At 36.3% G+C, this 27,217-nt stretch overlaps 3 protein-coding genes across 6 annotated transcripts in view; 1 reads left to right on the plus strand and 2 right to left on the minus strand.

Annotated features, from left to right (window-relative positions):
* The first annotated feature begins 1,575 nt into the window (after nt 1–1,575).
* LOC100264294 (putative ubiquitin-conjugating enzyme E2 38) lies at nt 1,576–10,204 on the plus strand. The gene is made up of 7 exons (XM_002274087.5): nt 1,576–1,926; nt 2,505–2,645; nt 2,742–3,305; nt 3,413–3,476; nt 7,377–7,516; nt 7,605–7,916; nt 9,499–10,204. The coding sequence occupies exons 1-7, from the start codon at nt 1,861–1,863 to the stop codon at nt 9,745–9,747; spliced, it is 1,536 nt and encodes a 511-aa protein (XP_002274123.2). The 5' UTR covers nt 1,576–1,860; the 3' UTR covers nt 9,748–10,204.
* Nucleotides 10,205–10,595: 391 nt separating this feature from the next.
* LOC100248923 (major strawberry allergen Fra a 1-E) lies at nt 10,596–11,854 on the minus strand. Its single transcript, XM_002273610.4, has 2 exons — nt 11,326–11,854; nt 10,596–11,088 (listed from the first exon to the last, which is right to left on the minus strand). The coding sequence occupies exons 1-2, from the start codon at nt 11,495–11,497 to the stop codon at nt 10,805–10,807; spliced, it is 456 nt and encodes a 151-aa protein (XP_002273646.1). The 5' UTR covers nt 11,498–11,854; the 3' UTR covers nt 10,596–10,804.
* Nucleotides 11,855–13,570: 1,716 nt separating this feature from the next.
* The window catches only part of TPC1 (two pore channel 1), a 122,420-nt gene continuing 108,773 nt past the window's right edge, over nt 13,571–27,217 (minus strand). For 3 of the 4 annotated variants that reach the window (XM_010658654.3, XM_059740889.1, XM_010658655.3), the window contains exons 17-24: nt 18,335–18,503; nt 18,043–18,107; nt 17,700–17,790; nt 15,766–15,852; nt 15,111–15,188; nt 14,449–14,480; nt 14,240–14,347; nt 13,571–13,954 (exon numbers count right to left, since the gene is read on the minus strand). In XM_010658654.3, the coding sequence (XP_010656956.1) occupies nt 14,269–14,347; nt 14,449–14,480; nt 15,111–15,188; nt 15,766–15,852; nt 17,700–17,790; nt 18,043–18,107; nt 18,335–18,503 (601 nt within the window). In that variant the 3' untranslated portion in view covers nt 13,571–13,954; nt 14,240–14,268. 4 annotated transcript variants of the gene reach the window in all.

Below are 27,217 nucleotides of genomic sequence, written 5' to 3' on the forward strand. Positions count from 1 at the left end.
AAATACAAAAAGAGATTTTTAAAGAAATATGGATGTAAAAAAACAAGGTAATACACTATTTTTTATCAAATAAAACTCTTATTTAAAATATAAAAGCTTGTATGCTAAAAAGTTTTTTTTTTTTTCGATTCCAATTTGAGATATCGGAATAGGAATAATATACAATTTAATAAAAGTTATATACATGATTCTAACAATTTATAGAACTCATTATACCATTTTACAAAAATAAAAATTTTAAAATATATTAAATTTAAGAAAACCTTAGTGATGAAAGAAAGTGAACAAAATTTAGTACATGAGAATGAGGACGAGGAATAAACATCTCATTCATTCTCTTCTTTACTTTCATGTTTGGATAAATTTTATGAAAATATGAATAAAATAAAAAATGATTGTGGTATAAATCAAATTTCATTTATTAGTGAGATTTCAATTTATCATAGTATTATCATATTTTGATTAATTCATCTAATAAGAAAATATAAAATAGTCCAAAATTACTATTTTACCATTGAATTTCATTCATCAAGCTCTATCTCTTCATCATACAATACGCCTATTATTTTTACTCATATTATTTAGTAATATAAAAACTTTCAAAATTTAATTTAAAAAAAAAAAAAATTTAAAGCATGTGTGAGGATATTATTGTCAATTTATTTATTTATTTATTCATTTTCATTAATTTTATTACCAAACATTAAAATAAAAACAAATAATCATTTTAATCTCGAATTCATTCATAAAAACACTAAAAATGAAATTACCAAATTAATTTCCATTCATCAAAAAATAGAAATGGAAACATCATATTTGTTTTCATTCCCCTTGTACCAAACACCCCATTAATGTTAAAAAAATTTAAGCAAAAAGATAATAATAAAAAAGAATAAATTGAACTTCAAAATTATTAATTAATAATATATTAAGGATAAAATTATTATTAACTGTTGGAGTATTAAGAAAGATTTTATTTCTTAAACTAATGGCCACTCTATATCTTATATTTGACTTATATTTAATTATTCTTAATACTAAATATTTGGATAATACACTATTAAAAATATACCCTAAAATTTTTAATAATAATAATAATAGTTACAAAATCTATGGCGGTTGAAAAAAAAGGGGATTTTATTTGAATTATTCGTAAATAAAAAATTATTATTGAAATTTATTAATTTAAAACTAATAAATCAAAATAAACGCAAAATTTAAGAAATGGAAAGGGGAGTCCCAAAGTGAAGCAATCGTTATCCATCCAAAAAGGGAGAATTTCTCACAGCACAAAAAAAGTCAAAAGAATCGACGGCTGCGATATGATGGTCAGATGTGGGACCCGCATTGGCATGGAGACGTGCTGAGGGAAAAAGGACAGGGTTAGTTTCGGTATTTCACGATACACCCAATCAGCCTCCGTCAAGTCGCAATCCAATGCTCTGAGTTCCACCGTATCATGAAATAATAAGCACGGTACTTTTCCATCAATGGACTTTTCTTACGCCACGTAGTGGTTCCACGGTGTACCTGACCGTTTCGTATAATCGGTATCCTTTCCTCTCAGCGTACGATAGAGAACTTTCCTGTCAAGGCGCGAATTGAGCTCTTTCTCTCACTAGGTTTGTTTCTCTCTCTAAAGGAAACTTTTACACTTTCTCTCTCTGGAGTCTGGACGCACACTCTCAGCAACTTTCTCTCTCTTGAAATCTCTCCCCTCTTTCTATTTCACGCTTCCCAGAAATCCGTTGGAAGCTTCAGAGAAGAATTGGGTAATGTTCAAGACCGTGATCAGTCCTACTAGTTTCTACACCTGAAATTTTCAAGAGGACGATTAATCGAAGCCGTTTTTCTTCGATCATGGGTGATGATTACGCATCACAGTCTTCGCAGAGTTCGATCTCCAAGAAGCACAAACAGAATGAGGTATTGTTTTGCGTGTGTGTGTGTGTTTTTTTTTTTTTTGGCAATCGAGGAGTGAACAAAACCCTTGATCTTTTTCTGGGTTCGAGGGTTTATTTTGTCGGTTTTGGTTGATTGATTAGTGGGTTTGGTGTGGTTTCCTATGACTAATTCATGAGAATTTTAAGTTGGTAAATTGGGTCATTCGGATGATCAATTTTGATTTTCAATGCTTAAATGTTTGAGTTGTGAGGGTTTTGATGTTTGTTCAGAATTTGCTCTGTTAATTCGAATTAATGGGCATGCAATTTATTTATTTATTTATTTTTTAATTTTTGTATTTTGTGTTTTGTTCTGTTTGGTTTCCTTTGAACTGCAGGAGACGAAAATGGGGAGTCTAGTATATGGACATTATTGTATTGTAGAAGAGTAAAATGTTAATACCACCAAGTGCTGTACTGTTTTTTTGTTTTTGAATTCAGTTGGGTTGGATTTGTTGTATTAGTATTACAGAATTTAATATCTCTCTCTCTTTGATACAGAAATTCTTTTTTGAACATAATATTCTACATGCTAAGGAAGCAGTCTCTTTATTTGTTTAGGTGGTTCTCTCTGATGGAATCCACATTGAAAGAGATGAAGGTCCAACTGGGTTATCTATTACTGAGGAGAAAGTTGTGACGGGTGGGAACAAGGGGAAATCAAAAATAGATTGTGATGAGACATGGCAAAACCAAGCTCAGGTATATGAATGAGAAATAACCTAGCTGGTGGTAGATTGTCCTTCTTCAAAGTTACTTGTGCCATTACATGGTTGTTACTTTATTCTTCTTCTCCAGGTTGCTTTGGCCAATGATGTTCGAAATCCTACCAGTGAAGCAGGATCAGAGGACAGTCCTGATCCTCTTAAGAGCTTTGCATCAGGATCAAGTGACTTAATCAATATCAATGGTTTCAATTCTGATTTGTCCTATCATGATGATGATGCTATTGATGACGACGACGACGATGATGTTTCTGGTTATGATGACAATGATGATTTTTTGTATGATGATGATTATTTAAAACTGCAAGCCCAATTTGATAATGTAGATATACCTCCTGGAGTAGAGGCATCAGTTCCTTGGTTGAAAGACCCTACTCCGAGTGAAAAAATGCCAGCTGTTGTGGACACTTCTCCTACTCCAAGTTTGCAAGGGCAATGTGCTCGTGTAGGATCGTTTTCAGATCCTGGTGAAAAGGAAACAAAGACAGCTGCTACAAGCAGTTCAACAGTCCCTGCACAGTCTGGGGATGGCAACCAAGATGACGTGCTGGGAAAATATCTTTTCTTTAAACAATTTGATACTGTTGAAGATTTTTCAGATCACCACTTTAGCCGAATGGGCTTTGTAGGAGAGCAGGTGATTTTAGTTCCTTAAAGATGTATCTCATGTTTTGCATCCTTTGTGCATTCTTATGTACATTATCTGCGCAGCTACATAACCTGATCTACCTCTCTTTCTCACAGCCACCCAAGAATTGGGCAAAGAAAATTCAGGAAGAGTGGAAGATTCTAGAGAGGGACTTACCAGGTTGGTTGCTGGTCAAGCTTTTCTTTTTATTTATTTGATTCAATTTAGAATTGCTTTTCATCACAACATTAAGTGTGGAAAGATTGAAGTTATGGGAACATTAGTGGTGTAGTAATCTATTTCAAGTTAATGTTAGTGAAGAACTAGTATGAAACTGCTTTTTGGCAGCATGCAGGACCGGGTGTGGGGGGGGGGGGGGGGGGGGGGGGTGGTTGTTGCTTGAAGAGGTTCAAAATAATGATTTTTTGGTCCTTTTATTTTTTTATTTTTAATTTTTGATTAATTTCTTTGATGTGCCTCTGGAATGGATATGACATCCCTTAATTAATTGGGTCAATTCATGTTTATTTTCATAATACTTTCCAAATGTGATCTATAAGGGCAATTAAATTAAATTAATTAGAATGTTATTTTGCAAGAAAATAAAAGAACATGTAGAGAAAATATGGACACCAATATATAATTGGAAATCCTGACAATAGAGACAAATACCTCTTGCTTTTAGGCTTTTGGAAGACTCCTTGGACCTGTCACTAGCTTATCTTTGATTCAAACCTAATATGAAACAGCACAGTCTCTACTAGATTGCTTCAGTAGTAGTGGATCGCTGCTTGTTTGAATGCCACAAACAAATTATACTGGGTGTGTCTGGAACCTCTCACACTTTTTGCTCCTCATGAGCTCTATGTCCCTCCATGGCTGCTGCTTGCAATCACACTTCTCACAGACGTATATAAACAAATGAATCCAGAAGGTTTAATGGTTTTCAAAAATCCCTCAAATGTGCTCTCTCAATAAAATGGATTTTTGAAGAAAAATATGGTTTTTCTATCTTGTAAATATGGGATTTTAAGAGCTTTAAAAGGATGATTTTCAATAGCTCTAAACATATGAATTTATAATACAACTGTTTCTAAACAAGCTGGGTTCTTTAAGGAGAGTTCTGAACAAAAGAAGCTACCCAAACATGGCTGTCCTGCCAAACGACCTCAATAGGTTGAATGCCAATTTTTTAAGTCTCGACCCATCAAGGTGGGATTCCACCAAGACAAGAAAATCCAGCCGTTTTTTTTCAATCTGTGTAGTTCACCTTAGCCCATTTTGAAACATTTTAAGGGCCAATCAATTCTAAACTATGTTTGATGGGTAGGGTCATTGTTTTTAATTTTCAAGCTAATTAGAAATCAAGGCATTCTCAGAATAATTTTGATGAACTTTAAAAACAGAATATTGGCTGAGACTGGTATGACTTAGCTGAGATATATCCACATCCGCAAAGATTGTGACGAGTCCGATACCGGATACATGTTTTTGCATTGACTTGGTAAATTGGTATAACTTGTTTAACTCGGCCAAGTTCTTGAGACGCCTTGATTGCATCAGCTGCTTCGAAACTACTCCAAGTCGACTTGGATCCTTGGTTTCCAACCCACAAAAATCCATAGCTGCAAACCCAAAAAATAATTGAAATATTCTTCTTTGTTGTTGGACTTTGGTGGCGACTGGTAGCACTATGATTGGCTAAGGAATCTCCAACTTTGATGGTGGTGACCTCTTCCTCAATTGTTAGTACTTGACAATTGTCATTAATCCTTGGTTGAAAGTTGGCAACCCAAAATTGTCTTTCTTTGTTGGTGATGGGCGATGAGTTTCTTGTTGGTGGTGGGTGATCAATGATGGTTTTCTTAGCATTGCTTGGTTTAGCATTGATTTGGCAATTTGGTTTTAGGAAATTGAGAAACTGGGAATAGATTCAGGACGGTCAACATATATTTTTAATGTTTTATTGTTGTATTCCTTTTATGAAATGAATTAAATATATTAAAATTCCTAATATGTTTATTTTTGTATTTCTAATATATGGTAATTTATTTAAGAATTTAAATATGTAGAGATATTTACAATGAATTAAAAAATGACAAATTGAGAATTTTGGAAGATGTATTCCTAATTTGTAATAATTTAATTATTATATATAAAATACCAAGATATATGATAAATTAAGAACATGATAATTATATATTAATAAAAGGAACCTTCTTTGGGAAAATGGTTTTGGTGCTTTATGTGTGAAAGGAACCCTCTTTGGAAATGGGTAAATGTAGGAAAGTATAGGCTGAAGGAAGGCGGGTGGTGCACTAAAGAAGTGAGACAGGGGTATGGAGTGGGTGTGTGGAAGGTAATCAGAGGTGGTTGAGAGACACTCAAGGATAGAATAGGTCTCAAGGTTGGCTTTAACAACAGGGTAAAGTTTTGGATAGATGAGTAGTGTGGGGACACACCTTTGAGGGACTTGTTTTTTATTCTATATTCTATAGCCTCTTCAAAAGATGCTTGGGTGGTTGACGTCTGGGATAGTGATAATTGAAGCCCAAATTTTGTTAGATAGTTGCATGATTGAGAGCTAGAAGAGGTTGATGTATTTTTTGGGAGCTTATATGACCAATCCATTAGTTCAGGCTTTGAGGATACTATGATGTGGTTTGCGTTAAAGAATGGTATATGTTAAATCCTTCTACTCTTCTTTGGCTAGTGGGGGGAGCGAAGCCTTTCCCTCATGACATAGTACGAAACTCCTGGTCCCAGTGAGAGAGTTAGCTTCCTTACTTGGGAACCAACCTAGGCTAGAATTTTGACCTTGGTTTAACTCAGGAGGGGTTGGAGGATTCCTAATAGATGTTACATGTGCAAAGAAGAAAAAGAAACGGGTGATCATATTCTTCTTCATTGCACGGAAGCATGTGTTTTGTAGCAATTGATTTTTGCTCTGTTCGGTGTACGGTGAATAATGTACTCTTTAATTTGGGGGTTTCTCTTAAGCTGGCGCAAATCTTTTGTTTGAAAAAAAAGGAAAAAAGGCTTAAAAGGTTGCTCCATTATGTGTGATTTGGACCATATGAAGGGAGAGAAATATGCAAGCCTTCACTAATTGTGACAACTTGAATTAAACAATTAAAAGTTCTTTCTTAAACCTTTTTTGGGAGTGGGTAAGATTGTATATTGGGGACAATTCTTTGTCATTGTTAGAATTTGTGGACTAGTTAGGCTCTTTGTAGGGTACGGTTTCTGGTTTTTGTGTTCCCATGCCTATTTTTGGCCTTTTGGTTGCTTTGTATACATTGTGTATCCTTCTTATTCTCTCTAATACACTTACACTTAAAATAAAAAAATAAATAAAAGTATGATAATTGTTCATATTCTAATTAAGCTTATATTCGCATGTGTGTTGTAACTTTTTAGTAATTGTTAAATGTGAAAGGCATTTATTTTATCAATTTCTTGTGCCTAGTTAATTGTGTTTTGTCCTTTTGAGAATTGTCATGAATTTTTAATAATTTTTTAAGCTTTTTAACTAATATATTATGTGTCTCACCCAATTCCAATATGAGGTACTGAGAGACAACTTTGTTTTCTATTTGGAGGGAACATAATCAAAGAGCCTTTGAGGATAAGGAACATAATGACCAATTGTTAAAACGCTCGTTTCTTTGTAATCTCTCTTCCTAGGTTAGCGTGTACTTAAGGGAAGGCTCAATGCCTTTGTTTGATTTTGTAGAGTGGATGGGTGTTGTTGAGTGCCATGGTGTTTTTTGTGCTCCTTTTTTTAGGGCTTGCTTTAGGTGCTCCTTGTATACGTCCTATGTATGTTGGTGTTCCTTGTTTTTTCACTAATTTATGCATACCTTCCTTCACCTATATAAAAAAAAGTTGTCAATAATGGTATTTTTATCTATAAAAAATTCTCTAAACCAGTATAATGCTTTTTTTTTTTTTAATAAACTGATCTTCATCTTCATCATGCTTGTATTAGAAATTGATCTTCATTTGGATTATCATAAGACATCTATATGTTTAGTTGACTCATCTCCCTGATCGCTCATATGATTTTTACTTCCACAGAAACAATTTTTGTAAGAGTTTATGAGGCAAGGATGGATCTTTTGAGGGCTGTCATTGTTGGACCAGCAGGCACTCCCTACCATGATGGTCTTTTTGTCTTTGATGTTCTCTTCCCTCCTAACTATCCTAGCGTACCACCGGTATATTTTTTAGGCAGTGTTCTTGTTTCATTATTATGATGTCTTCCTTTGAAAATAATACAAATTAATTTGTGCCTTGATTGTCTAGATGGTTTACTACTATTCTGGTGGTCTTCGACTAAACCCAAACTTATATGATTGTGGGAAAGTTTGCCTCAGCCTTCTAAATACTTGGAATGGTAAAAAGACAGAAATGTGGATTCCAGGGAAATCAACCATGTTACAAGTTTTGGTCTCTATACAAGGTCTGATTCTGAATGCAAAGCCCTTTTTTAATGAGCCTGGGTATGAAAATATGTATGTTGGGGAAGATGGGGAGAGGAGATCCAAGCAGTATAATGAGGATGTGTTTATTCTGTCCTTGAAGACAATGGTGTATACGATTAGGAGGCCCCCAAAGGTATATTGCAAATACCATCTCTGTCAGCAATCTTCCATTCTTCCTTTGCATGAAGTTTGTATTGTCAAGTTGCTATAAAATCCATTTGCTTAATGTTTGACTGGATATTATGATAAATGGTTACAATAGAACTTAATATCTGCACTGTTAATGAGCCGAGCTAACTCAGCTAGATATGAGCTACATCTGTTGAATCTGTAGCCTGTTGGCCTAGTCCTACCAGAGTCAAGCTTGATGTTCAGCAAAGCTCGTTCATGCCCAGCGTACTTCAACTTTCTAAACAATAAAAAAGGAAAGAAAAAATAATAAACCCAAATTTTGCTGTCTGACCTCTTTATGGAAAGTAAGAAACCAGTGAAAGATTTCTATAAAATAAAAATCATTCAAGGATACATTTGCTCCTGTAGAATTGCATTGAAAAAAGATATAAAGTGCATTAGCTTAAGCTTTAAGCATTTCTAATTAGTATGCCTAATTAAACTCAAACCAAAGCTCACAGATTATCAAGCCAGTGACATTTCAGGTCTGTCATCAGGCTTGTCAACCCCCAGTTTTGTGTTTCAGAAGGCAAGCCAGAGCTTGTTTTGGTCCAGAACATTATGGATCACATTCAGAGAAATAAACATAAAAGAAAGAACGATAGCAAATTTCAGAAATCATGCAAGACTCAAAATGTAACAAAATTGCCACACTGAACTGAATAATGCAACACTAACCACAAATCCTGTTTTATTGAATTATTACTTGCATGATGCTTACTTTCTCTATCTGTTTTCTTTTCTTTCTCTTTCACTGATTTACTTAAATAGCAATAAATGTTGGGATATCAATCCATACTGTGATATACATGAATAGTTTTGGCCCTTTTGGCTACTGAGGAATTGTACAAGGAAAATAAACTCTCGTTTATAAGCGATCAGGTTGAACTTCCTGAACACATTTCAATGGATGGACATCGATATTTTCATTGTTGCACTCAATATCATTGATACTACAATCATTGTCTGGCTTGGAAATCACTTTAAATAGTTAGATGACTTATTCTCCTTAGGTAAAATAATGCTGAGTTTACACTATATTAAGATTCCAATATTGTGAGGAAAAACCAATAACCTCAATTCTATTAGCTGCACGGAATTTGTGTGGGGAATAGACTTAGTGAAGAAGTGCACTTCTTTTTGTCTTTAAACTATTTTTCAAACCAGCTGAAGTTGGGGAGATACTATAGTGGAACTAGAGCCCTGTTTCCTATTGCAATAACTGGTATAATGAAGGTTGTTGTGGGAGGACCTTATAAAATGATAAGGAAACTCTTCAATAGGTGCCTACAATTTTTCAAGTGCAGAAGTTGTTGAAATTCTTCTTCTCTTTTCTGAACCTTTAGAAGCAGCTCTGTTCATGGAAATGTGACAAATGTTGGAAACTGCTGTTCTTTTATACTTCTATTATTTGATACATTTATTTATTTATTTTTGGCTCTGCATGAGTAAATGGTGGAATGTAAAATTTTTTAAATTTGGTGATCTAATTTTGTACCCTAGCTTCGATTCATTAGGATTTAACCAGTTGAGTTTGAGTGCAGCATTTTGAGGACTTTGTTGTTGGTCATTTCCGCCAGCGAGCGCATGACATTCTGGTAGCATGTAAAGCATACAAGGAGGGCTCTCAGGTAGGCTCTATGGTCAAAGAAGGAACTCAGGATGTTAATGAACATGAAATGAGTACCTCCCATGAATTTAAGGAAGCAGTAGGTAAGATGATGAAGACCCTTGTTACAAACTTTATCAAAAATGGATCAAAGGACTGTGAGCAGTTTCAGGTTTCAGCATAGAGTAACAGAGCTGTTGTCACAAGCAGTAACCTCCTAAAAGGCCAATTTCTGGGCTAACATACGGCAGGTTATGCCTTCGAAGCACCTCTTTTTAATTGCTGTTTTTGATGGAATTAGTTGGATCAAGGTCTACTGGTTTTCAGTCTATATGTTGTCTTTGAAACCCTAGCTTGATGGAATTAGTTGGATGGAGGTCTACTGGTTTTCAGTCAATATGTTGTCTTTGAAACCCTAGATTGGGTGTAGAATGTAGATATAGCGGCTGTTCCAGGGATGGTGAAAAAAGTTTCTACTGGCCATAGCTTAATTGCTGTTTTTGGCCAACGGACTTGTGAATCCTGTAATTACTTGGGATATAGTTGTCTTACTTTTTCTTTTTCCAAATCTTCTCTTCCTGAATCATATTTGTAAGTATATCTACCAATATCATTGCCCTATGCAAAGCTCATCATTCTCACATAGTTGCATCAAGTCAATTGGATGGTTGGATTGTCTATCATTGTCCTATGCAAGGCTTGTCACTCTTAACATTATATGATCCTAAACATTTTATTAGACATTATCTTTCTCGCATACTTGCATTGAGTCAATTGGATTGTCTGATGAGGTGCTGGAACTATTTGGTTATTTCTTATCAACAACCAAGGACAAGGTTTTGGATTTCCATTTTTGTAAATTATTTTGGCCGTAGAAAATATACGCGATGTATACTTTTCCGAAGAGAGAATAAATTTCACCAGATTATAGAAATAAAAACCTACAATTATGAAATGCATTTTTTGGAAAATTGTCAGAAAATTTCCAATTTTTGCCCAAAAACAAATTTAGAACCCTAGCCAACTGAACCATGGCACCAATTAAAAAACTTGGCATATATTGATTGTAGTTGCTAGACTAGGGCATGGACACATGGAGGATATGTATGCATACACTGCCCCGCATGGATAGATTGTTATCTGAAATCTAGGATTAAGTCTATATTTGGAGTTTATACAAAGTTGGTAGGGGAACACACATCATTACATCTTATACTGCATATGACTTATTCATAGTTAACTTAGCAACTTGGCTCAAACTTTTCAAATGACTTGAGGAATCCAAGTGCTGCATCCCTAGCTTTTTCTGGCATAGGCGTTTCTGGAGTCAGCATCTCAAATTCTGCCTTCCATTCAGCTATACACTTATCTTTTTCTTCACCTTTCATTGGAGTGAATGAGAAGGTTACCCTATATGGATCATACATGTTCTTCAGGCAACCTCTGATGACACTGTATGACACAGAACGGCCCTTCTCGACCTTCTCTATCTTCTCAGTTGATTCGTTCACATAACCGCGCACAGCTGCATGCAGTCATACACTTATACTCACATGAATATTTTCCATGGATGGTAATTGAATATTTATTGACATAGAAATCTCTATCAATAGTTCTTATTTTGAGAAATCTTCATGAAATCTCCATGTTTTGAAAAATTGATATCGGTGTCTGATTGTTTTCTTCATTCATATCTCTGCTACACATGAACTTACCAATACAAACTGTGTGTGTGTTAAAGAGATCTAGAGGTGAGTCTTACCAGGGCCAAGCTTGAACAGCCTGAGACTTCCAGGGCTGCCGTCTCCCTGGATGTATTGAGCAGCAGCAAGCATTTCTGGATTTATTTTGCTGATAATCTCATTATCTCTGTACATTTCCCATGCCTTCTCTGCAGGGATGTTGAGAACAACTTCTCCTTTCATGCTCCTCATCTCTCTCCTCCTCACAGCTTGTTCTGTGCCTATTACTGCAACTTTTAAATAAGGCCAACAACTGACTCAGCAAGTTTAAAAAAAGGCCAACTGACTGAGAGATGCTTTGTCCACAAGCTCAGAGATGAGGTTCTCTATGTTGGCTTTTCTAGGCACTAGCCTCCAGCCATAAATATCAAAAAACTGAGGAAGAAATCAACTCAGTTTAGCTCTTTGAAAGTAGATGCTAATCTCTTCATATCTTACTTTCTTCCATATATTTATTTACAAAATTGACATTGATGACATAGCTACCCACATGGGACAAATTCCATTTATTTACTAATGGACATTGATGGCATGTGCCCTCCTTCCTAAAATAAACTACAACTGATGACTCTTGAGTGCAAACTTGGATCAACTGAAAATCAATATTTAAGATCATTATACGTAATAGTCATTTTGAAGCTCCTTGTTTTGCATTTGTTTAGCTACTATGATTGGATATACCGATGTAGCATAAGGGTATACTATATCTTATTTCATGTTTTGTGAATGACAGAAAATAAATAAGTTGTTATTTACATATTCTATTAATTGAATATGAAATAGGATAAGTAAATAGATATATTATTCATTTTTTATTTTTATTTTTATTTTAAATATGAGATAACAGATATAGGGTATATATATCTAGTGGGTTTTTTTTTTTTAAATTTTTTTTCTATATTCCTTATTTTGCAACAAAAAAATTGTGATTAAAAAAATTAAATTTGTAGTTAAAAAAAGAACTAAAAAAATATTTATAAAATATATCATTAGTTTATTATTTTTCTATATTACTTATTTTGAAATAAAAAAACTGTGATTAAAAAATTAAATTTGTAGTTAAGAAAACTAAAAAATATTTATAAAATATGGTATAAAATAATATTAATATATTTATTATATATATATTTGACGAATGTAATATAAAATATATAAATTTTATATTTTTTTATCATGAATATTATTAGTCAATAAATAAACAATCATTTACTAAATTTAAATGATTGAATAATTTCTAAATATGAAAGAGAAATTTTATATATTTTTTAACAAATATTAGCATGATATATATATTTAAAAATTATAACATATTTCATTAGATATAATATCTTGAGACATCATGAAAGATATCTGGTTTCATTGGATTGAATATTCATATCGTAACTTATTAAAGGATATCATTTCTAGTAAAATATGATATCCTAATATATATCCTATCCAAACAAACTATGTAATGGAAGTTGGCCTCCCGTAACTATTCTTTCAAATCCAGTACTTTGTGCAGTTTGATGGGCAGCTGTAATTAACATTGTTTTTACAAACTTAACCTACCACCCACTAGGAGAAAAAAAAGAAAGAATAAGAAAAAGGATCTTGGCAATGTTACAATAATAAAAAGGCACACCAGGGACCCTTTCAACTCAAGTTAAAGGAGATTCTATTTGTGCCTAAATACTAATACATTTTTATAATCATTTTGTTTTAATAAAAGAATGGGCATATAAAGTCCTTCATATACCAAGATCTTTTTCCTCCCACCCAAACTCTAGTCCTAGTCTATTTTCTTCCCATCCCATCCATTTTTTTCAACCCATCTTTTTTCTAACTACAATTTGAGGGGAAAAGAAAGAAAAAGGAAGGAAGAGGAAAGCAAGATCTAATTCTACTGGTTTATATGACCCTTTTTGTTAAGTTTCTAGTTTCTACACTCTCTTCTGTGTTCTCTTCTTGTGCTGCTCACACTTCAACAGCATTCACAGATTTTCATTGTGTTTGAGTTCGTCGTGTTCAAAATACCCTTTCGATCAAAAGGAATATTTCCATGATTCCCATCTTTGTATTTCGAAAGTGAAGAGATACAGAGCAATTCACGATTCTCAACTGAACTCTCCAACAAGATACTATATATATTATTGGGAGCATTCAAGATACTTGTCAAAGAAGCTGGCCAGATGATACCATTTCCAAAAGAACTTCCCCATGTGTCTTTAATATTCAAATTTTGCTCTCTTTTTTAATAGAGTGGTTTCAAGTAAATAAACAGAATGATTTCCAATTCTACTTTATATAGAGAAGCTTGTAAAGGAACCAGGCAAAACCACTATCAATCTTACAAATGAGATTTTTAAGCAAGTACACAAGAATAAATAGAAAGTAGTTTGGTTCACCAACAAGAGAGACAAGATTTTGGGAAGTAGGCACCCAATAAATTTTTTTGTTTAAGTTTCCCTTCAAATAGGTGTTTGACCATGGAATGGAGCACCATTCAAATTCACTCATTTTATGTTACAGGGGAAAGGCGAACCTGGATCATCCACACACAGCACACTTGCCGAAGCAACAATGGAGCTCCTTCACTTCCCAGTTTCCAATCCTAAAGCAAGTGAAGATTCTCAATATCTCTTTCAGGTTCTATAATGATCTCAAAGCCTGCAGAATGTGAAATAGTGATCACAGATCAATAAATCATATTGGCCAAAGTGATTTGAAGTTGGAAGTTAATCGTGATAGAAATATTGGATCACCATGCTTAACATAATTATTTTCTAATTTTGAAGTGAGAAAAAATATCATAAAAAGGAGAGAGAGAGATCACTTGCAGTTTAATTTTATGTTAATGTGTAAGAAAGTGCTGCCGAAACTTTTAAATCTATCAATTGCTTAGACAAGAAAATTTGAAAATGACAAAGAAATTGGGAGAGATAAATAACTTACCTGAATAGGAAATTAAGCAAAGCTATGGATCAGGACTCCGTTTGATTCAGCTCTGCACTCAACATGTGGTGGAGAAGGATATCCACTCTCTGACTCCGTATTCTTGAACTGCATTATGCAAAAATAATCATGAGTACTGACTATTGTTGACAGATGGAATGCTTGTCAATGAAAGCTTGTAAAAGCAACAATTTATTGGCGATGAATACCGGGTATATCTGCGCTGCTTTTCTCCTGCTTCCTGGAGCGAGAATGTAAATAATATTTAATTAGTTATGACTATTCAGATGGAAGTACATTTGTATCAATTATCAAATGGACACTTGGACAAAGATTTGACTCGTTTAACTGGGTGATTGGGATCAGGCGGCAAGGGATTAGGAGTGGGGATGTGGAGGTTCTAAGTATAGTTCCGTGTAATAAAAATGACAAAAAGAAAAAAGTACCTCGTACAGTTATAATAATTGGAAACAAGATTCCATGAACAATGGGAGGGGGGAAACCAAAATTTGGTGTTCAGCATAATATCAGATCTCATTGACATTCAAAAACCATTGCAGAATGCTAGGTTGAGGGCCCGGACGTATCAAAGAATCTGGACCACTTACAGTATGTTTATAGAGTATACATTCAAGAAAAATCTTCACAACTCAGCCCAGTTTCAAGATTAGTCCTAAATTTTCTCTCCTTAAAATGGATAAATTGCAAATGCTCCTCCAGAATAGTGGAAGGATGACTTCACAACCTGGTTGCATTATTTTGAACAAACTTCAAATATAATGACAAACAATTGGATTCTTCTCATGTTTATCTTGTCAATGAGAACCTGTGCATGAAGTTCTATTTTTTATTTTCTAAAACAGGCACTAACCTTGCCGTCTTCTCCACAATTTTCTGACTTCTCAAGGTCCATTTCAGCAAAGAAAGCCTCCAAAACAAATGCTACAACCTGCAATCAGATCAAGTTCAGGTTCTTTTGTTAGTTCTGGAAACTGCACAAGGAAGTTGAAGATATGAAATAAAATAAGCATCACAAATTGAGAAAATCTTTTGACTGCTATATAATCTTGGATGAATACTGATTGGTAGATTGTCACATCCACCGGTTATATGCTTAGCAAGTTTGAGTAGAAGCCTGGAAACTTAAAACATTTATCCTTTAACTTGAGGGTGAGTGTTGAGTGCACAGTGCTTTCTTTCTTTTTCTTTTCCTTTTCCTTTCTTTCCAGAATAGGCTACTGAGTGCCCAGTTAATTTGTAGTTCTGGTCATTATAGTGAAAATAAATATATGATGAGGTTGATCAACTTGTTTCTCAATGAACTCTTCTATTCTTCATGCTAGTTTCTCCTGTCATTATTTTGATTCTAAACCTGGTGACAACATGCATTTTTACAATGCCCTTCAATATACCAACAACAGGAATATAAAATAGAAAAATAATCCGAACAAGTTCAGTATTGTGTTTCTGCAATACAAATCACATGAAAGGATGAAATAGTAGAGTAGGTTTAATTGCAAATTTACCAAATTCAAAAGCAGTAATACTGTTAATAGGTAATAGCTGATAAAGTATACGAGAGTCCACGATGTTCCTGTCAAATCCTTGTAGCTCTGAAATGGTCAAATGTGAAGGATTAATGATCTCAGGCATGTATAGCAATTAAAATGCTCACCTTTAACTAATTAAATGATTATGGATCAGAATGCATAAATAAGGCAATACAAAAAGGCAGATTAAACATCCTACTAATCTCACATGTGCTGTAAGCATGTTCAAAATTTTTTTAGACATTCATTTGCTGCACAGTGAACTTGTGAAAATCAATGCTACATGACAGTAAGCTAGTAAACGTTTTAAAGCACAATATATCTTGGTTCTTATGCTGAATCCAACATAGTAGTTCCCGATTTCGAGGGAAGTTGATGATATGATGTATTTATTTTACACACTACTCACTGATAGAAGTTATATCTCATTTTGTTTCAAGAGCAGTTCTTAACTAGAGGTTTTGTTTTTTATATATAATCGTTATCCAAATCTTGGCAATCTGTCCTGAGGTTTATAACAATATCTTTGGTCTTCAGGAATCTAAAATACCAGTCCTTCAGTATTAGGTTGTCACTGTGTAATTACAATCTATATTGATAAATACAAATATTTTAATTTGCCCAATATTTCTTTTTTCATTTTGGTGTGGGTTATGATTTTAGTTGAACTGAAGTCGTCATTTTTTCTAATAGGGAAGTCATGCGATGCTGTTACATATCAAAGGGCATTGATGATATCTATGGAGTCAGTCATATAGCAGGTCAGTGACATTTATTTTTATTTTGGTTTAACCTTCCAAACCAACAACCCCCCCTGATTTCCATACTCTGTTGCAGTGTTCCATTATCGACCCCTTTTTGGTTACAGTATCCTTTTCTGGATTCATCTCCTCCCTTCCTCTTCTTTCCTCTCCATTTCTTATCAAAGAATCTAATTGCTAAATCTTGAAGATTCATTGCTCTCCCTTTCTTTTTCCTCCCTCCCCAATTCTTCTAAAAAAATCGAACTGCTAAATTACTCCCCTTTTCTTTTAAATTTCAGAGCCCTTTTTCCTTTGCCTTCTGCCTTCTAAGTTTCTATTTTTCATTCTTACGGAGAAATGCTTTCTGAAACTTTTTTTGTCAAGCAATCTGAATCATCATATGAGCTTATTATGACAACAATATGACCTTCACTACATCGATTTTATTTTTGATGAATTGGAACTTTCATAATATTTCATTTCAGTATGTAGTTTAAAATAATTAAATCTACAAAAGTTTAATTGTGAAGTACATAAAAATAACCAAAAAAATAAAATAACAATTGAGTTATTTCAGACGTTGGGCGGCTTTGCAGATTTCCCAGGCAATTACCAAGGCACTTGATGTGGAATATAATCTTGCAAACAACTTGAAGTTCAAATATAGCCAGAAATTCCCCACCCCACAACACCACACCCTCCCCACACGTCCCCCACCCCAACCGCACCCCCCCCACCCCACAAACCCCGTCCACCCCCCACCCCCAAAAAATGGAAAATAGAGCTGGTAAGTTCTGATCCAAATCCACTCCCTCTACCAGAGATTGGAAATTGTTTGGGGCTGGGGGATAGGAGAGGTGGAATAAACATGTTTGGGTTAAATGTGCTATTAATGGGAATAAATCCAACACAAAGATAACTTGCCACCCAGGCCCATGCCTACTCTGTCCAGAACAAGGCATGACAATTTTATATTGAAGGACATTAAATTTCATAATCATGCATGCAAAATTACAGCTGTAGACAATAAATGGGGAGATTGCTGCTGGTTTACTAAGGAGACACATATCATAGAATAATAGTAAAAAACATAGAACATGTTAGAACAGTTGCCAAAAAAAAGAAAACCAAAACATAAAGATCATAATAGACTAGTGATACTGATACCTGCATCCACACTTGCCAGTTGTTCATGACTAACAGATTGAAAAGTGTCACCATCCCATTTGGGTAGTCATTAAAATTGAAAAGTAGATAGCTTACTCCGTCAAGAAAATTGAATCATAGAACTGAAGATTTAGCCTACAGATAAAACACCTTGCAGGAGCAATGAACATAGGCAAATACAGTTCCTAGCAAGCAAAATGTTTATGTTTGATATGAACTGGATGTTCACCAAGGTTCTATCAAACATGGTCTATAATCAAATAAAGACCATCTGGAATCTGTGGGGTTCAATTGAAACTATCATCAGTTTATCAAAAAGAGTTCCATGAATGAAAAAGGATACTCAGACTCCTCAAGATCAGTTCCTTCCAAATTGGAGTTCCCATTGTTCACAATCCCACCGAAGATCTACAAATAAATAAATAGACGTATGAATAGTATGCCATGACAGTAATAAAAAGGTGAAAACCCAATTTATTTAAAAGAATAACACACTATCTAGAAGACATCATGCCATAGAATTAAAAGCTTAATACTGCGATAACCATTCAACCACACAGGTGAAGTTGAAGATGCCATGAAATCTTTGGAGTTATGTCCAATTTAAACATAAAACAGGAGAATACTCGGTGTACCTGTACGCCAAGAGAGCAATATATACAGAGGACACAAAATATGGTCCCGAGGTACGGCATCAAACTTGGTATGAGGTTTAAGAATGTGGCAATAAAGGCTCGGTACTGTTTGACGCGCATCAAGAGTCTTATTAATCGCAACATTCTTGCAAGAAGAAGGTACCGGATCCTGTTGACAAGACACAAGAGACAATTAAAGATAGTATGAAAGAAATTGTTGAAATAATGCCAAAGTTAGGACTTTAATTTAGGAATAAAAAAGGAGAGATCATTTAGGATATTTCCTTATGATTTAGTTTCCTAATTTTAGGAGAGAATTAAGCTAGATTGATTGTTTCTTATTCAGTCATTTGTGTATATATATGTGTATGGTGTGTACCGATTCATTATCAATAAAGGAGTTCAGAAATTCTTCATGGTATCAGAGCCAGTTTTCTGAAACCCTAATCCCTTCTGGCCACCTCTTATTCAGGCCATCACTCATTCCGGCCAAATCTTTCTGGCCATATCTCAATCCGATCATCTCTCTCTCTCTCTCTCATTCCGGCCATCAGTCCCTGTTCTCAGAGCCAAGGGAGAAAACACTTTCCAGTCAGTCGAATAGTCGTCAGAAAACACTCACCGCCGGCAACTTTTCCGGCGAACTTTTCCGGCGAATTTTTCCGGCGAACTTTCCGACGACGGTTTTTTTCTACACCGCAAGGAGCGCCTGGAGGAGATCTCCAATTTGTCCCAAAGCACCGGAACCAGAAACCCATCCACGCGCCTCCCACGCGCGTTTTTCCAGCCGGCGACTGCATCTCACGCGCCGGCGCGTGAGGGCGCGTGAGCCACTTTCCGGCGACGCGCTTCCTCCTCCAGGCTCGCCTGACGCCGACCAGCCACCCTTCCTACCTGTTTGTGCAATCCGAGCCCTGCACGTGCCTCTTTTGGGGTTCTTTTGCTTCCGCGGGCCCTCTGATCAGATTTTCCGGCGTCCTTCGGCTATTTTTTCTCAACTCCAGTCCATGCACGTGCCTTGAAAAGTGTTCTTCTACCTTTCCGGTCCATGACAAAATACGGAATGGCATCATCACAAGTATCCAGCGTCACGTCACCAGAATCAGGGGGCAGATCTGAAATTCCAAACCTTGGTGGCAATGATTCCTCTCCTATTCTCATCACAGGACACAAATTAAATGGCCATAACTATTTACAGTGGTCACAATCTGTGTTGCTGTTCATTTGCGGTAAAGGAAAGGATGAGTACCTCACTGGAGAAGCAGTCATGCCAGAAACTACAGAACCGGGTTTCAGGAAGTGGAAGATTGAAAACAGCATGATCATGTCATGGCTTATCAATTCCATGAACAATGACATAGGCGAAAATTTCTTGCTGTTTGGGACTGCAAAGGACATATGGGATGCAGCCAAAGAAACTTACTCAAGTTCTGAAAATACTTCAGAACTGTTTCAGGTTGAATCAGCTCTACATGACTTCCGCCAAGGAGAGCAGTCAGTTACTCAGTATTACAACACACTCACAAGGTATTGGCAGCAACTTGACTTATTTGAGACTCACTCATGGAAATGTTCGGATGATGCAGCAACATACAGGCAAATTGTGGAACAAAAGAGACTGTTCAAGTTCTTCCTAGGACTAAACAGGGAATTGGATGATGTTAGAGGCCGAATCATGGGCATTAAACCCCTGCCAAGTCTCAGGGAGGCTTTTTCAGAGGTTAGACGTGAAGAAAGTAGAAAGAAAGTGATGATGGGATCAAAAGAGCAACCTGCCCCAACATTGGATGCCTCTGCCCTTGCGGCTCGGTCATTTAATAGTAGTGGTGGAGATCGTCAGAAACGGGATAGGCCTTGGTGTGATTATTGTAAGAAACCAGGCCATTATAAGGAGACTTGCTGGAAGCTTCATGGCAAACCTGCTGATTGGAAACCAAAGCCACGGTTTGACAGAGATGGCAGAGCACACGTGGCTGCCAACTCTGAGAGCACCTCTATTCCCGAGCCGAGTCCATTCAACAAAGAGCAGATGGAGATGCTACAGAAATTATTAAGCCAAGTTGGCAGTGGCAGTACTACCGGTGTAGCCTTCACTGCTAATCGAGGAGGAATGAGGCCGTGGATAGTAGACACAGGTGCTTCTGATCACATGACAGGAGATGATGCCATTCTTCAAAATTACAAGCCAAGTAATGGTCATTCATCCGTCCATATTGCTGATGGTTCAAAGTCAAAAATTGCCGGGACAGGTTCTATAAAACTTACTAAAGACTTATATCTTGACTCTGTCCTCCATGTTCCAAACTTGGATTGCAATCTTTTGTCCATTAGCAAATTGGCTCATGATCTCCAATGTGTTACTAAATTCTATCCAAACTTGTGTGTTTTTCAGGACTTGAAATCGGGGAAGATGATTGGCAGTGCTGAACTGTGTTCCGGGCTCTACCTCCTTTCATGTGGCCAATTCTCCAACCAAGTCTCTCAAGCAAGTTGCGTACAGTCTCAGAGTATGTCAGAGTCTTTCAATTCTGTGTCAAATTCTAAGGTCAATAAAGATAGTGAGATTATAATGTTACACTATCGCCTTGGTCATCCTAGCTTTGTTTACCTTGCAAAATTGTTTCCCAGATTATTTATCAATATAAATCCAGCATCTTATCACTGTGAAATTTGTCAGTTTGCAAAGCATACTCGAACAGTATATCCTCAAATCCCATACAAACCTTCGACTGTTTTCTCTCTAGTACATAGTGATGTGTGGGGTCCCTCCCGGATAAAAAATATTTCTGGCACTCGATGGTTTGTGACATTCGTTGATGATCATACTCGGGTAACATGGGTTTTCCTTATGAAAGAAAAGTCAGAGGTCGGGCACATTTTTCAAACCTTCAATCGTATGGTTCAAAATCAATTCAATTCCAAAATACAAGTCCTCAAGTCAGATAATGCAAAGGAATACTTTACTAGTAGTCTCAGTACTTATCTTCAAAATCATGGCATTATCCACATAAGTTCTTGCGTTGACACCCCACAACAAAATGGGGTGGCCGAACGCAAGAATAGACATCTCTTGGAGGTTGCCCGGTGCCTTATGTTTTCCTCTAATGTTCCAAACTATTTCTGGGGGGAAGCTATTCTCACAGCTACCTATTTGATTAACCGTATGCCATCCAGAGTGCTTACCTTTCAATCCCCACGTCAACTTTTCTTAAAACAGTTTCCTCACACCCATGCCGCCTCTTCTGATTTACCACTCAAAGTATTTGGTTGTACGGCATTCGTTCATGTGTATCCTCAAAATCGTAGCAAATTTGCTCCTCGAGCAAATAAGTGCATTTTTCTAGGGTATTCTCCAACCCAAAAAGGGTACAAATGCTATTCTCCAACCAACAAAAGATTTTACACCACCATGGACGTCTCTTTCTTTGAACATGTCTTCTTCTATCCCAAATCTCATGTTCAGGGGGAGAGCATGAATGAACATCAAGTTTGGGAGTCTTTTCTTGATGGTGTACCTTCTTTTCACTCAGAGTCACCAAATCCTTCCCAATTCGCGCCCACTGAGTTGTCCACACCCATGCCGCCATCAGTTCAGCCAGCCCAGCACACAAATGTTCCTTCTCCCGTGACCATCCAGTCTCCCATGCCTATTCAACCTATAGCCCCACAACTTGCTAATGAGAACTTACAAGTTTACATCAGGAGGAGGAAAAGACAGGAATTAGAGCACGGATCACAGTCAACATGTGGCCAATATATTGACTCCAATTCAAGTCTTCCTGAAGAGAACATAGGTGAGGATAGGGCTGGAGAGGTGTTAATTCCCAGCATTGATGATTCTACTTTGCCAATTGCATTGAGGAAGGGTGTTAGGAGATGTACAGATCATCCAATTGGGAATTATGTTACGTATGAAGGGTTATCACCATCTTATAGAGCATTTGCTACTTCTCTTGATGATACTCAGGTTCCCAACACAATACAAGAGGCATTAAAAATTTCAGAATGGAAGAAGGCAGTACAAGATGAGATTGATGCACTTGAGAAGAATGGGACGTGGACTATCACAGATTTGCCGGTTGGGAAGAGGCCTGTGGGGTGCAAGTGGATTTTCACCATAAAATACAAAGCAGATGGATCAGTCGAAAGATTCAAGGCTCGTTTGGTAGCTAGAGGGTTTACACAATCTTATGGGATAGACTATCAGGAGACTTTTGCTCCTGTTGCAAAACTGAACACTATCAGGATCCTTCTCTCATTGGCTGTCAATCAAGATTGGTGCTTGCAACAACTGGACATAAAAAATGCGTTTCTAAATGGGGACCTAGAAGAGGAAGTCTACATGGAAATACCACCTGGTTTCGAAGAAAGTATGGCAAAGAATCAGGTTTGCAAACTCCAAAAATCATTGTACGGCCTTAAACAATCTCCTCGAGCCTGGTTTGATAGATTCACAAAAGCAGTCCTGAAGCTGGGCTACAAACAAGGTCAGGCTGATCATACTCTATTTGTCAAGAAATCTCATGCCGGGAAATTGGCCATATTGATAGTCTATGTCGATGATATTATTCTATCTGGAAATGATATGGGGGAGTTACAGAATTTGAAGAAGTATTTGTCAGAAGAGTTTGAAGTTAAAGACCTTGGAAATTTGAAATATTTCCTTGGTATGGAAGTGGCTAGATCAAGGAAAGGAATCGTAGTCTCTCAAAGAAAATACATACTCGATCTTCTTAAGGAGACCGGTATGCTTGGATGCAAACCAATTGATACTCCTATGGATAGTCAGAAGAAACTTGGTATCGAGAAAGAAAGTACACCGGTAGACAGGGGGAGATATCAGCGGCTTGTCGGGCGCTTGATTTATCTCTCACACACTCGGCCAGATATTGGCTTTGCAGTGAGTGCTGTAAGTCAATTCATGCACAGCCCCACTGAGGAACACATGGAAGCAGTCTACAGGATTCTTAGATATTTAAAAATGACACCAGGGAAAGGCCTATTCTTCAGAAAGACAGAGAACCGTGACACTGAAGTATACTCAGATGCGGATTGGGCAGGAAACATCATTGACAGGCGGTCCACTTCCGGATATTGTTCTTTTGTCTGGGGAAATCTTGTTACCTGGAGGAGTAAGAAGCAATCAGTTGTAGCCAGAAGTAGTGCAGAAGCTGAGTACAGAGCTCTTGCACAGGGAATCTGTGAAGGGATTTGGATAAAAAGGGTTCTTAGTGAACTGGGACAAACGAGTTCATCTCCAATTCTGATGATGTGTGATAATCAGGCAGCTATAAGCATAGCAAAGAACCCCGTGCATCATGACAGGACCAAGCATGTTGAGATTGACAGACACTTTATCACAGAGAAGGTGACTAGTGAGACGGTCAAATTAAACTATGTTCCTACCAAGCACCAAACCGCAGACATCCTCACCAAAGCTTTACCTAGGCCTAACTTCGAAGACTTAACTTGCAAGCTGGGATTATATGATATATATTCTCCAGCTTGAGGGGGAGTGTTGAAATAATGCCAAAGTTAGGACTTTAATTTAGGAATAAAAAAGGAGAGATCATTTAGGATATTTCCTTATGATTTAGTTTCCTAATTTTAGGAGAGAATTAAGCTAGATTGATTGTTTCTTATTCAGTCATTTGTGTATATATATGTGTATGGTGTGTACCGATTCATTATCAATAAAGGAGTTCAGAAATTCTTCAGAAATTCTGTTAGAGGCCAAATTAGTCTACATGAGAAAAGACCTTAGTATTGCTGCTATCGCATGAGAAGGAACATGAGTCAGTTACATGTAACAACTTGACCCTCATTGCATTTTGAGTGGTTTGAAAATGTAAAGCAGATTTTAAACAAAAGATAATTTAAAAGTATCTCTCTCAATGGACCTTTTAACCTAAAAATATTTTGTACATTAAAATACGAAATATCATTGTCATTTGTCATGGATAAGAGACATTTATTCTCCTGCAAATAAGGAAAAAAATATGCAACCTCTATATAAGCAGGAATATTTGCCATAACCTTAAACACCTCATATATATATATATATATATTTATAAATAAAGACTTACTGATGTAGGACAACCCTAGGATGGTTGCCTACACTCAAGGGTAGGTGGGCTAGGATTTAATTTTTAGGGTGTAAGGAGAGGAACAAGGAATAAATTTTATGGTAGAGAAAATTATAAGATAAGAAATAGAGAGAGAGAAGAAACAATGAAGAAAAGATGGAAAAACCTTAGAGTCTCACCTAGAAGAAAATCAATGAAGTCTCACCATTGAGATATAATATTATTCATTCCTTTGATTTACATTGATTAGCCTATTTATAGGCTTCTCTAAGAAATCCAAAGTCTACTAGGACTTTAATAACCTATTATGATTCTAATTCTAATTATAACATCCAAAGTCTACTAGGAATCTAATAACCTATCATGACTCAAATTCTAATTATATTATAACTCAACTAGCTAATCTTAATTAGACTCCAACAAATACCAATCCCAATTCAATTCTAATTAATATTAATCCTACTTAAAGTTTACTTAGGTCTTCACTTTCTTCCTTGAATAAACTTTAAAAGGCTTTCCCCCATCACTTACATTAAACTAAAAAGAGCCGACAGAACAGCAACCCAAGGAATACAAGAGAACAATACTCCCCTTCACCAACAAGGCTCAAACAAAAGAAAACAGAATATGAACCTCAACAAGTACCCAACCATTCAAAAAAAATCTTACTAAGTCAGTGGACAATCATCTATAAACAACTTAGATAACAGAAAGCAAACAAAATCCATTTTCAGCTTTTGGATAGAAAAAACCTCATTATCGAATGCAATGTTGTTTCTTGCCTTTCAAACCGTCCAAAATATGAGGTGTACCATAAACGCCTCATATATAAGCAGGAATATCTAGCATTATCTTAGATTCTAATCTTTTTCTTTCTTATACTTAATGGAGGTAAGTTGGAAAGGCCCTAATAACCGTAAGTTTCCAACTTGAAGCATCAAGGTACAAAGAAAAGGGTACAGAACTTGGGCCTTCTGAAGTTTTCTCTGTTCCAAAGCTGCTAATATCATATATCTATTGACTCCAACAAGTGGGTGGGACGATGGTGTTTGGAGAGGTATTAAACATTTCCCTGAATGGTGGATATTCAATTTATCAATGGAAGTTATGGCGTTATAAAGACCTTCAGACAGATCAAATTTTCATTTGACTATATGATTGGTTTGTATCTGACAGGTCAAGCAACTGGAGAATCCATAAATTTTAAGGGGATTCTCTTGCGGCATTATGGCTCATATCAAGGATTTAATAAGTAAGCTTTCTTGATGCTGAATGATTAAGCCTGGACTATTAATGCAGCATTCACAGATCATGCAATTGTTTAAAATTCCAGATAAAGAGGTGGGTAGCTATAATTCATTGTGTCCATTCTAATGGGGAATGCCTAACTCAATAATCGGAACATGGATGATGCTAGACTGTCTTTAGTATTTGTTGCTGTAATATTTTTACAATTTTGGAACCCTGTTCTTGCTCTTTCCCATGGATTATTGACAAGAATAAAACACTTCATTGGCAAATACAATATAGTAGAACAAAATTGATAGCTGGAGTAAGATGGAAGCTGTTCTAACAAATGGAGTTGACTGTGTTGCGTTATTAAAGGAATCATTCCATCAAAATTCCAAGCTATCATCCCTAATTTCTAATTCCTAGGATCAAACAGACTTGTTTGATTGTGGATTTTAATTTGTGTGGTTTTTATGGGTATGGAGCAGCCTTGCAAGTGACCAGGGATTTTATCCTTCTGCCGATTCAGTATAAGTCCTCTCGGGGCCTTCTATGTCTCTACAAGTCAGATTTCCATCCTACAATTTGGTTTTCCTCATTTCAGTAAATAGAAGCAGATCTATGGTGAAGACTCTTCATTAACATTGGTGAAATATTACCATAGAGTTACAAAAGGTCTTTAGATCCATTTCGCCATCATTTTTCTTTGTTAGTAAATAAAGAATATTGTATAGAAAAAATAAAATGTACAAGATGTATATATCTTGTGCAAAGGATGTTTACATATCAGGCAGAAAGAAGGTGAGTCAATCATGGACTAAAACCAGCCTATATGACCGAGAGCTGTACCCCTAAGGAATCTATTGTCAGGTCGCATAAGGAGGATTCGGGTGATTTCCTTATTGATGGTCTGTCCCTTGGGAAAATGGCCAAAGTGCGAGAGGTTTTATGCTCTCTTGACATTAAGGTGTATTCCAGGAGGAAGAACAGAGGCCTCACAGGTTATTGAGACTTGTTGGTTTTGGCTCGGAAGGTTAGGGTCTTTGTGTTTTCCCATGAAAATTATCAGTTGGAACGTTAGGGGTTTGGGTTCAAGGAATAAGCGTAGGATGGTTAAAGATTTTCTTAGGTCCGAGAATCCGGATGTTGTGATGATTCAGGAAACAAAAAAGGAGAATTGTGATAGAAGGTTTGTGGGTAGTGTCTGAACGGTCAGAAATAAGGACTGGGTTGCTCTTCCGACGTCTGGGGCATCAGGTGGGATTTTGATCATCTGGGATTCAAAAAATCTGAAAAGAGAGGAGGTGGTAATAGGATCTTTCTCGGTCTCAGTCAAGTTCTTTTTGGACGGTTGTGGACCTCTTTGGATTTCCACTGTTTATGGTCCGAACAGTCCCTCACTTAGGAAGGATTTTTGGGTGGAACTTTTTGACATATATGGATTAACTTATCCGTTATGGTGTGTGGGCGGTGATTTTAATGTCATAAGGAGAAGCTCAGAAAAAATGGGGGGTTCTAGCCTAACACCAAGCATGAGGGACTTTGATAGTTTTATTAGAGAATGTGA

This window comes from Vitis vinifera, chromosome 12 (assembly GCF_030704535.1).
Source record: "Vitis vinifera cultivar Pinot Noir 40024 chromosome 12, ASM3070453v1".
NCBI lineage: Eukaryota > Viridiplantae > Streptophyta > Magnoliopsida > Vitales > Vitaceae > Vitis > Vitis vinifera.